We start from the raw sequence: 12,038 nt of genomic DNA, 5'->3' as shown, positions 1-12,038 counted from the left end.
GCTGGAGGGATGGTTTTAGAAAGAAAATTAAAGTTCAGGATTATGATGCACCCAACTTGGGTTGGGCATGGCGCATAAGGGCACATACCTGAATCCCTTGTTTTCTATAGAAGCTTGCATGGGAGAGACTACCAACAGCTGCTCTATTACTTTAGCATGGATTAGCTAGCCCCTTCTGTCTACGGTGCCAAGGTGACATTGAACACATTGATCATCTATTCTTCCAATGTGAGCACATTAATTCTCTGTGGAAAAATTTGGATGATAGTGTTGCACTAACCTCTATTAAGATTAGACACAATCCAGTCTCTTCTACTGTATCTTTTACGGCAGATTTGGAATTCTCGTAATTTACAACTCTTTCTAGGACAACACACTATAGCTTCTCGGATTGTTCAACGAGTTCAGTCCATTGCAACTGAGAATGCACATTGTACTTCAGAGAATGAATCAATTTAGTCTAGAAACGACTCTGGTTATTCCTCAAACTGGATTTACCAAAGCATTTCGGATGGGCTTGAGCCTAGATTTTAAGCCAAATAGGACAAGTAAGGCTTGAAATATAAGACCACCTATCAAACGAGCTAGGCTTGGTTTAGTTCAGCGCAGCTCGGTCTGAATCTTATATAATATATAATGTATACTTATATCTTAGGAATCCATTTTTGGTAACCATAAAAATATATATTAATAGATTTCTTCCATGCATTAACACTCCTTATGAACAACCATAAATATAAGTTCATGAATCTTACCAATTCCTTTTAAATATTTAATCTTTGCAAATATTTTTGATATTTTTAAACTAAAAAATTATTCCAAGAAGCTTCGGGTTTGACTTGAAGCCCCACGTTCAAGTAAGTATTAAGCTTGAACCTGAGAAGTTAGCCTGAAGGCTAGACCGAGCTGGGCTTGGGCTTGGCTAATTTTAGCTATATCTTTGGTTGACGCTACTCTATCCCGTCCATTGGACATGTCTAAAATACCAAAAAAAAAAAAAACCCGTCTGTCGAAGCTTCCTTTATTTCATGACTACAATACCCAAAAAGTTTAAAGAATATCTCAAAAAAAATCTTTTTTATCATTCTAAAAGAATGAAAAACTTTGAGTAAATAAATAAATTTAAAATTCCACCCTTATTATTTTACACTCAAAGGTAGAGATGACACTCAGGTCGGATTGCATATCATATACAGATCGGATTAGAAAATTCTAAATTTGTACTTGACCTATTTATTAAATAGGCTAGGATTTAAAACCCAAACCTATCATATTTAATAAACAAGTAATCCAATCCGATCTAACTTATTTAATAAATATATAATCTGCTTAACTTGTTAACCTGTAAATCTATATAATCTATATAACCTACTTCTTGTTAATCTGCTTAATAAATAGGTAACTTGCTTAGTTGCTTTAACTCAACCCGATAGGATTATTAAATATGTTAAAAGGGTCAAAAGATTGCAATATAATCCTGTTCTGGTTATTAAATAATTTAAATAGAACCATCAGTTTATGATTCGGACGTATTTAGCTCAAATCAAGAACTATTATAAGTAAGGCTATAAATGAGTTAAGTTGACCCGTGACCCGACCCGACTCGATCCGCTTAAATCCGACCCAACCCATTTTGGAGGACCCATGGGGCTGGGTCGGGTCTGGATTTACTGAATTTAGATCCGATTCGATTCGACCCGACTCATTTAAAATTTGGATAATTTTGGATTTTCAATCCTATAACTCAATCCGAATCTATAAAATTATTTGGGCCTACGAGCCGCAGCCCGTAGGTGTGCAAACAGTCCTGAAACCACAGATGGGTTGATCCGACCCGGATCTGAACTGGATCCGAATTTTTGGGGTTAGGTCCTGGTTATACGTAGACTCAAGTCGACCCAAATGATCCGACTGGATAATATGTAGCCAGCTCCTAAAGTATTAGGAAAATAACTTCCTTCGTTACTTCCATTCTGTAAAACGGTCCGTAGCTAGCTAATCTGCGTTCCGTTAGTTGGAGACATCACCGTCAAGACCTTGGGCGACCCTGCCTCGCGATAGCCGAGAGCTTGCTGCTTATTGCTCGCCATGGCGGCCTCATCCTCGCTCTCTGCGACGCTCTCCCTCCTCCCTCTTTGCATCCCCTCCTCGCTCAATCCCAAACACTCCCTCTCCTTCTCGCTCCAACCCTCGAAGCCTCCGACCTCCATCCGCTCCCGCGCGCCTTCGTCCGTGGTCGCCGCTGCCCCAGAGGCCCTACACTCGCCCCCCGAAACCCTAGATGGATCGGAGAGCTTCACAGGCTTCGAGGTATTTTGATGATGACCTTTTTGTCCCCTTTTCCTTTGATAAAGGGAGTGTTAATCTATCGTTTATCTGGTTTCAAATGATTGAAGGTCGAGGAGAAATTCGAGGGTTCCGAGCCTTCGCCTCTCGCTGCTGGGGACGACGTGAAGGTATTTTCATCTAATTTTTCCTTTAGTTGCACGCAATGGACTCATTGCACTTCTTTTGTTGTTGCTGCTTTATGTCTTACAGAATGTTTCATTTTGCTTTAGGGCTTTTTTCGAAAATTACCTACTTTATTTTTTAGTTTATTCGAGAATTTAAGATATTTAGTCTGCAAATATGTGTTATTGGAACATATGAAATGGTTTATTTGAATTCCGAACTAGTGCATTACTTGAAGCTTGAGGTTTGTACGTGGTACTTGCGGTTAATATTGTTGGAAATTGGAGTATCAGAACTATTAATTAGATCAGCCATCTGCCTGTGTTTATGATTGTGCAATTTATAGAATAGGAGTTTGTGGCTCAGGACTAATTTGGATCTCATATGAACGCTTTGTTTTTCCTCACTTACATCTAAAGCCTGGCTTCCTGAGAATTAAGCAGATTTAGTTTAGCAGCTGGATTGAATGGGTTAATATGTTTCATGGTCTCTCAAGGCAAATCCTCCTTCAGAACACATTTGACAAGCTCAGATTGGTTAATACATGTCATCCAATCAGCTGGTCTATTTGCTTTCTTTTCCTTTCCCCCCTTTCTTGCGGTAGATTGTAATATTTGTTTTCTTTTTTCTTCCCTATCATGTTGTTGACTGTTCTCTTTAGAGTTTTATGTTTTCAGTTATAGTGAAAAACCTTGAAGTGAAATAAAAGTATAAATAGCATTCAGGGGGGATTACTTAAATCATGGACAAGTTACCTCGTCAAAGGAAGCTTATGGCTCGAAGAGTTGGAATGCCTTTCTTATTCTTCAATTCACACTAAGAATACACCATATCTACTTTAATAATGCTGATCCATGGGTTGCATTGATCTGAAATCATAGATTGGCTTGCATCGACTACATTGTTAAAACCTCTGACCCTAGTATTCTATTACTTATGCTTGGGTGAGCTGTTGATACTAAGAAACTCAAATATCTCTTGATATTAATTTTTCCCTCAAAGGTTAGATGGATTAATGAGAAGATCATGTGGAGTTGGCTGTTTATATTGTAAGGGACTCATGGAATAGGTGACTAGATATATATGTAAGCATTGGTGTGAGAAGAGATGCACTTTCTTTTCCATCCTTCAGAGGTTGGAACGCATTGTTACTATCTACTAAGCAGCATCAATTTCATGGATTGATGACGTCTATAAATTTTGCTATGGGTCTTAAACAGGTCAATATACTGATTATAGTCTGACAATTTGAAGATAATTCAGCTATTAAATTTTCAAACTGGCTCAGGTCATAGAGTTCTTTGCAAAATGTAAACTGCTATAGTTTTTTATGTTTTTTTTTGAGAATGGGAATTTCTCGCTGACACAAAACAAAAGATGGAGACCGAAGAAAATGTTTCTGAGAACAGTCAAGATTTAAAACGTGGATCATGGGCCCTTTTTAAAATGAGGTTCGTTCCTTATAAAATATATAGCTTGAAAGAAGTTATGATAAATATGTAAATATTTAAAAAACTTGACCTGGGCTGTAGCTTGCTTGGAAAATTTGCATTGGAGTTAAAAGATTCCAGGTCACTCCTGTTGTCATAAAATCAGATGTTTGATTACCTGTGTAGACCAGACCCTTTGGAAAATGGATCACACTTTTGTTTGGAAAATTTTTATGCTAGTTATACAGTTGGCCTTTGGAGTGTAATAACCTCATTCTCAATTTGGTAAGTTTATTCAGAGGTTATTTTCCACTACAGAAGTTTATTCGAGTTTGTAAGCTGATCTAGAGCTATCTTCATCAACTTGACTGTTTTGTTTTCTTTTCCTCTACATTCATTGATATTGTTTTCTTTTGTTTCTCTTTTTTCCTTTATCTAAATTTCTTTGTGCATATACTACCTCAACATGGAGAGTCTCGCCTATTGTTTTTTCAAAAAATAAAAGAAAATTTTCTGAAATAAGAAATTTAAATATTAGAAACTTATTTTTTTCAAACCCTATCAACGTGAAAAGGAAGAGGAGATTCTAAAACAAATACAAAATAATAAAGTGTAAATTAGCTTGAAGTATTGATTGCATACTTTAGATTTTGTGAAATTTTGGAGTGCCAACATTTTTAATGCTTGGATACAACATGATACAACACAATTACTCCATGGTGATGGAAAACATGGGTCTTGAACTGTTTTGTTTCTAAACAATAGTGGTCTAGATGCCCTCCTATTTCTGTTGAAGTGTTGCACCTATTTCTTCTTGCTTTATTTGTTCTTATTGTCTGAATGTCAAAAAAAGGTGCCATCAACTTCTTTACTCCAATAATCTGTTAAGTCTCAGAATGACCTGTAGCCCCTAGGAGAAGGCAGTGCACAATAATGTAATAACGGTCACTCGTGGTCCGATTCTTTGGCTTCATAGTACCAATGGTTGAGCTTTCCATTGTTTTCTTTGAGCTTAAGCACATCTTGCAATTATTTATCCAGGAATCCTTCCTTAACAATGCCATGCTATTCATAATCTGTAAAAGTGACTCGTGCATTGTTTCCCTCTTTCTGCTCAATAGTGTCTCCATCCAGATTCTTATATTTGTTGAACATCTTCAAATGCAGTTATTTTCTGGTGGTGGTTCACCTGTCCTACTTAGAAGGCCTTTTCCCCAGTTGCATTCGTTCCCGCATGAAATTTCAAGTGTTTCTCAACAGAAGTTAATAATAAGGAACACTTTTGGAGAGAATCTTGAGGGAATTTTATATGAAGCTGGTTCCACAGAGCTTGTGATCTTGTGCCATGGATTCCGATCATCGAAGAAAAGCAAAACCATATTGAATTTGGCTGATGCGCTTACAGTTGAAAAAATCAGTGTCTTTTGTTTTGATTTTGCTGGTAATGGGGATAGTGAGGGGTCATTTCAGTATGGTAATTATTGGAGAGAAGTTGAGGATTTGCGAGCGGTGATTCTACATTTTTTGAGGCAGAAGCGTGGAACAAGAGCTATTGTTGGGCATAGTAAAGGGGGAAATGTGGTCCTTCTATATGCTTCTAAATATCATGATATATCAAAAGTAATTAATATTTCTGGTCGCTTTTATATGGAAAGAGGCATTGAAGAACGCTTAGGGAAGGACTTTATGCATAGGATAAACGAGGAGGGGTTCATTGATGTGAGGGACAAAATGGGGAGAATTATTTACCGTGTGACTGAAAAAAGTCTAATGGATCGCCTGGGAACTGATATGCATGATGCATGCCTGTCAATTGACCAAGACTGCAGGGTCTTGACAATTCATGGTTCAGAGGATGAAATTGTACCATCTGAAGATGCTCTAGAATTTGCCAAGTTGATAACTAACCACAAATTGCATATTATAGAAGGAGCTGATCATAGATATTTGTCACACGAGTTCCAGTTAGCTAATGTTTTGCTGGAATTTATAAGATCTAATTAATGGGTAGATGTCTATGTACAGGGGGTCCACAGAGCATGTCAGGTTCAGGACCATATTTATTTTTCATGCTACAATGTGGGAAACAAAAACTATATTTCTAATTGTGGGCAGTAGAAATTGTATTGTAGATTGTTGGGCTTAATTTTGTCTTGCTTGGGGGATTTGCAACTGTACAAATTCTATGGGCTTTTCCCCCTTCTCTTTTTTGTCTTATGAGCCTTTCCACCTTATAGAGCTTATATTTTATGGAATATTTATGAAAATAAATAATTAGTTTACCTTTCGATTTCTCTCTTTAACAGGTCCATTTGAGTGGACCAAATCTGCTTCATTGACTTGTTTTCTTCTATGCACCCAATAGTTCAGATTTTTTCAGTGCACCACTTTGCTCAATACTCTTCCTATTGATGACTAGCTACTGGCATAAATACTATGTTTTTGATTCAGTGCTTGCTGGTGTGGTACATGGTAGAGTAAATAACGCAAAAGGTGCATCATTATTTTAGAGTAATGCTGTGTTGGTTTGTCATATCTGTGATTTCCTGTTTCTGTTCACACCTTGCCAGGTCCTATTAATGGTCTACCATATAAAAACATAATTACTGGAACATTGGGTTTGCTCATGTCATAATTTGTTTTAAAAGGAAACTCTCTCTCTCTCTCTCTCACTCTCTGTCGCACGCGCACCCAAGGCGCATGTGCGCATTTGTGTGTGAACGCCTGCATGTATGTTTTGCACACATTTACACATTCAATGAAGGATATGGAGTTGGCAATTTTTCAAGCTTCAGATATACAACTGCACATATTTGTGTCTGAAATGCCTTCTGGTATTCAGTCTTTAACATTAACTCCTAAATCTGATGTTTTTACAATCAGATGGCACCAAAACAGAAAATAAGAATCAAGCTCAGGTCCTATTGGGTACCCCTGATCGAGGGCTCATGCAAGCAGATCCTGGAAGCTGCTCGAACCACCAATGCCAAGACTATGGGTCCTGTCCCTCTACCCACCAAGCGCCGTGTTTATTGTGTTCTCAAGTCACCGCATGTGCACAAGGATGCACGCTTCCATTTTGAGATCCGGACCCACCAGCGGCTGATAGATATCCTGTATCCTACTGCCCAAACAATTGACTCACTGATGCAGCTTGACCTTCCAGCAGGTGTTGATGTAGAGGTTAAGCTGTGATATCAGTTGGAGTTGATTATTCATTTTCCTTCTTGTTCTTACTTGCTTTCTGTGATGATGTTAATTTGCATATGGCAGAAACCTCTTTAGGAATAGAAGGATGGTTCTTCATTTCTACTCAAATTACATGTAAAATCTAGAGGGCGTCTGAAAATTACAGTGCAAGGGGCCTTTCACTCTATTCTCACTAACGATGACAGGATACAATCTGAGGCACACTATTTACTTGGCTAACTGGTTTGAGATTTAAATGTAGTTCTCAATTTCAGTCAATGGGCATCCAATCTCCTCGATGGATCATTGTATGTATTCTCGATTCTCAAGTTGGCACTTGTTACTGTGCATAGGTTTATTTAGTTACTCTTTTTGTGTGTGTGTGTGTGTGTGTGTGTGAGAGAGAGAGAGAGAGAGAGAGAGAGAGAGCTGTTGTGTAGTTAAGAATGCGTGCCTTGAGTCTGGCATGTACCTTTGACCTTTCATGCAGCCTGGACTATTCTTTCAATCATAGGTTATTTACAGACATCATGTTTGTCAACTCAAGGCATTTTGTTTAGGACCTTCAGGTATCAAAACTATTTTCTTTGTTGAGCATGCCTATTTTGGTTGCGCTATGAGCCTATGACTACTAGTCGTACTGAGAGTTGTGGTTATATATATAGAAGATTTAGGCACATTAGTTCGTTCATCCTCCCAAAGTATGGAGAAGTGAATGATGATGTTCCCTTGGGATTTAATGTGATTGATCAAACAGAAGAGTGTCCAAGGAGAGACTTGAATGTTCTATTGAAAGTTCTAAGAAATTTGAATGGTGATCGTTAATGACCAAAAAGAAATGTTGGATGAAACTGATAGATGCGGTAGATGCGCTGGAGATGATAAACGTGGGGAAATCGTTATATTTGGACGCTATTGAAGATTGTGGTACTGAGTTTTCCCAACCTTAATTTGTTAACCATGCATTCAAGCGTTTTTGTTTCCATTTTTCAATTAGCTTAAAGGCTTATGATTAGATTCTGATCCAATCTTTGGCTATAGACCTGTTCATGGCAAGGCCTGTGTTGCCCGTTGTCCAAAGGTCAACACAATTTTTAGACTCAGCTCTGACCTTTGGGCGTACCTTTTACGCCTCAGCCTCGCTCTTACTCAGACTTTGGCCTTAAGCCAGGCCTCGAGCTTTATGACCATTTTTAAATTTTTTTAATAAAATACTTATGATGCTAAAAATATTTTAAAATAATTTTAATAAATAATAAATATAAAAATTTAAATATTGTCAATAATCTACAATATGTTTATTATTCTATTAAATTTATATATTAAAAATAATTGTCAATTAAATCTACAAATATATCAAATATAAATAAATAGAACAAGCAAAATAAAAATAAAAAACGAGCTGGGCTAGGCTGAGTTTTATCCTCCAAGGCCGATCCTGGTGGATCTATTTTTCAGACCTGACCCGCTTCGGCAGCCAAAATTTTGGACCCGAGTCTGCCCAAAAGATTTCAGGCTCATGTAGGCCAGGCCGGCCGTCTGGTCTGTGGACAGAGATCTATTTGGAATCCGTGAACGGGTCTGTTTGGCTATGGCTCATCTTGGAATGTGTTTCCTTGAACCATAGAAAAGAGACGAGTCGAGACGGATGCTCTACGGGCGGAGCTTAGGGCCGCATGGGAGGGTGTCTCCTATGCGCAGAGAGTTCTGGAGGCCTGATGCACTATTCTGGAGGGGCATTCAGTGAAGGTGGTTGAGAGGATTCTACAAGAAGGGTCGGAAGTCACCGACGATCCGATCTTAGGAGACGCCCGGCGGCTTACTGCAGGAGTGCGATGTCTTTTATGCTGTTCATGTGTTCAGGAAGACGAATAGAGCTGCTGACTGGATCGCCTTCTTTACTGCTCAACACTCTTGAAAATTTCTCTGGACCCTAGGTGTACCTGTTCCTCTATTTTTTAGAGTATTTTGGCTTTTGACTCTGTAGGCAATACTCATGCGGGACTAGTGTGAGCTGCTAGTGTAAAAAAAAAAAAACGCAGCAGCAGCAGCAGCACAAAAAAAAAAAAAAAAAAAAAAAAAAAAAAAAAACGGGATGCAACTTGTTTGAAAAGATAAACAAATCCTCCGTTCAACACATTCCAATGATTATTATAACGACGGCGTCACCCCAAACGTCACCAATCAATTCTCCCCCGGATCCTCAACAAGCCAAAATCCCCGAGATGTTCCTCCATGGCTACCCAAAGTTTACCCACAAGGTGGGTCCCATCATGTGGAGCGAACTTGGCCGCGGAGGCTCCCAAGCTCCCCACAGAACGACAATACCAACTCGTGGCTGCCCCCAAAATCCATAATTCCATTATTTATATCTAACATAGCTATTCCAATAAAATATCATATTTTTATTTTATTATATTTTTTCTTACACATGAAAAAAATTTAAAAATCAAATAAGAATAAGACTTCTGGAGCCGGTCAATCTCATAACTTTAAAAAAAATAAATACAAAATAATTAATTACTTGATATGCATCATCTAATCATATAGTGTGTACTAATGAAAAATATATTTTAAAAATTATGTACCGATTTACCTAAAAGTATGTATTGGATCACTGCTAGGTGTGTATCAGATAACTTTTTAGTATGTATCAAAAAGTCGACGAGTATGTATCATCGGTTATTGGATTACTAGATAACTAATTTGCTAAATATGTATTATTTAACCATATACTATATACACCAATAAATATAATATTCTAAAAATTGTATACGAACTTATTTAGATGTGTGTTTATTGACTTGCTAAATAATTAATTTATTTGGTGTATATTATTTAGATGTATAATATGTACTATAATTTTTTAAAATTTTTTTAATTATGAAACTCATGACTAGAAAAAAAACTATTATTTTTGGATTTTTTTTTTAAGATACGGACTAAAACAAAATAAAATAGAAAGCGCTTCTTTTTTTTTTTTGGGTGCGGGTCTGGTGTCCGCCACGTATAATTTTTGTTCGCCATATGGGCTGCTTGCTTTCCTTTGTTTATGTGGGTTGCGTGCTGGTCCAGCCATTCGCGTCTCTACGTCAGCGCTAACGCCGTCTCCCCCCTCTGGTGACCGCATGGCCTTCATCCCTGCCATCCAATCTTGATCCAGTGCTTGCCATTCATCCCTTATCTCGTCATCATGTTCGCACTTTGGTCCTTGGAACAAAGCACATGCGTTCAAAGTTCGCTTCATATTTGTGCTTCGAAAACTCTTTTTTATTTACAGACGTGTGCCGCGTTACATGTCTACTCTCCTCTAATTTTTCCGGAACCTTCTTTTCCGCTTCCCACTCTCCCTCTAACCTCTAATCCGTTATGTATATATATGTATATGCACCCTTCCCTCACACTTCTACTCGCAACCCAAAACTTCCTCAAATCTTGTTAACTCCACTCTTTCCTTCTCATCCCTTCCCCATCTTTTTGCAGCTGCCCAAGCTCTAGTGCCATGGCAACCTGCGTCGAGAATAGCCGAGCTAAAGCTCCTTTCTGCAAGTATGTGATAGATATCTCCCAGCCCGATGTAATCGATCGTTCCGACTGCGCCGTCCCAGCCGACGACCCCAGCGATGTCGCCGGCGGCGACGATGTTTGGGCCAAGATCAAAGAAGAAGCTCGATTGGACGTCGAGGAAGAACCCGTCCTCCAGAATTACTACTTCGATCTCGTCCTCTCCCACAACTCCCTCGAGTCCGCCCTCGCAGCCCATCTCGCGAAGAAATTAAGCGTTCCAAATCTCATGCCGACCAGCAGTCTCCAAGAATTGTTCGCGAGCATGTTCGCCAAGGTTCCGGAGATCGGGCGGGCGGCGAGGGCGGATCTTCGGGCGGCGAGGGACAGGGATCCGGCGTGCGCCAAGATGGTCCACTGCTTTCTTTATTACAAAGGCTTCCTGGCGTTGCAGGCCCACCGGGTGGCGCACCGGCTGTGGGCGGAGGGGCGGGCGGCGGCGGCGCTGCTGCTGCAGAGCCGGACGTCGGAGGCGTTCGCCGTCGATATCCACCCCGGGGCGAGGATCGGGGCCGGGGTGCTGCTGGACCACGCGACCGGGGTGGTGGTCGGCGAGACGGCGGTGGTCGGCGACGACGTGTCGATCCTCCACGGCGTGACGCTGGGCGGCACCGGCAAGGAGAGCGGCGACCGGCACCCGAAGATCGGCGACGGCGTCTTGGTGGGTGCAGGGACGCAGATACTGGGGAACGTGGAGGTCGGGGAGGGGGCGAAGATCGGGGCCGGGGCGGTGGTGTTAAGGGCGGTGCCGCCGAGGACGACGGCGGTGGGGAACCCGGCGAGGCTGGTCGGTGGAAAAGAGAAACCGGTCCGGCTTGAGAGGAGCGCCGGTTCGACTATGGACCACACCTCGTGGTCGGATTACGTCATCTGAGGGCAGGGTTTTTGTTTTTGGATGCAGCTCCCAAAAATACCTCTTAATTCGTAGTCTGAATTTCAGAAATCCTGCACCGTTGGATCTGCTCCATATCCTACGTGGAGTTACGGGAGAGGCGCTCAATGTGTTGTTTTTGAGCTCTTTTATTGAAAAAGATTTTTCCACCACCTTATGTTATGATCAGAGAATTAATAAAATTATGTAGCCATTTCTAATGCTATCCCTTTTTTTCAAGAATATTTGGATAATCCAACACGTCCACAAAACCATACATAGAAGAAAAGAGGAAAAAAAAAAATCCTAGTAGCTTTTTCTTTTTTATTTGCTCCTTGTATGAATGATCTAGTTAACATGGATTAGGTTAGACCTAGTATTCAGTAATACTAGAAATTCTGAAATATATCTAGTAGAATTATCCAAATAATCTCTAAAATGTTAAGACGCGGGCGTGCGGTGCGCACACCGTAAGAGCTCAAAAAATATTTCTTTTTGTATATTGTTCAAAGTAAGTAGGATTTATCTTAAAT

At 39.9% G+C, this 12,038-nt stretch overlaps 2 protein-coding genes across 3 annotated transcripts; both read left to right on the top strand.

The window, feature by feature from the left end:
* Positions 1 to 1,968: 1,968 nt before the first annotated feature.
* On the top strand, positions 1,969 to 7,349 carry LOC103723525 (uncharacterized). Of its 2 annotated transcripts, none has more exons than XM_026800128.4 (3): positions 1,969 to 2,310; positions 2,397 to 2,456; positions 5,049 to 7,310. In XM_026800128.4, exons 1-3 carry the CDS (start codon positions 2,089 to 2,091, stop codon positions 5,883 to 5,885), a joined length of 1,119 nt encoding a protein of 372 aa, XP_026655929.1. In that variant the 5' UTR covers positions 1,969 to 2,088; the 3' UTR covers positions 5,886 to 7,310. The 2 variants fall into 2 exon arrangements, with proteins under 2 accessions (XP_026655929.1, XP_088567722.1); XM_088711596.2 differs by having other exon boundaries at positions 1,986 to 2,310; positions 6,765 to 7,349.
* Positions 7,350 to 10,452: 3,103 nt separating this feature from the next.
* On the top strand, positions 10,453 to 11,683 carry LOC103723527 (putative serine acetyltransferase 4). The gene has a single exon (XM_008814458.5). The coding sequence runs from the start codon at positions 10,573 to 10,575 to the stop codon at positions 11,506 to 11,508; it is 936 nt and encodes a 311-aa protein (XP_008812680.2). The 5' UTR covers positions 10,453 to 10,572; the 3' UTR covers positions 11,509 to 11,683.
* The last annotated feature ends 355 nt before the right edge of the window (positions 11,684 to 12,038 follow it).

This window comes from Phoenix dactylifera, chromosome 15 (assembly GCF_051530095.1).
Source record: "Phoenix dactylifera cultivar Ajwa chromosome 15, Ajwa_hap1_PhDact_Kaust_v1.1, whole genome shotgun sequence".
Classification (NCBI taxonomy): Eukaryota; Viridiplantae; Streptophyta; class Magnoliopsida; order Arecales; family Arecaceae; genus Phoenix; species Phoenix dactylifera.
Note: the sequence above shows the minus strand (reverse complement) of the source record. Positions and strands in the feature narration are given on the sequence as shown.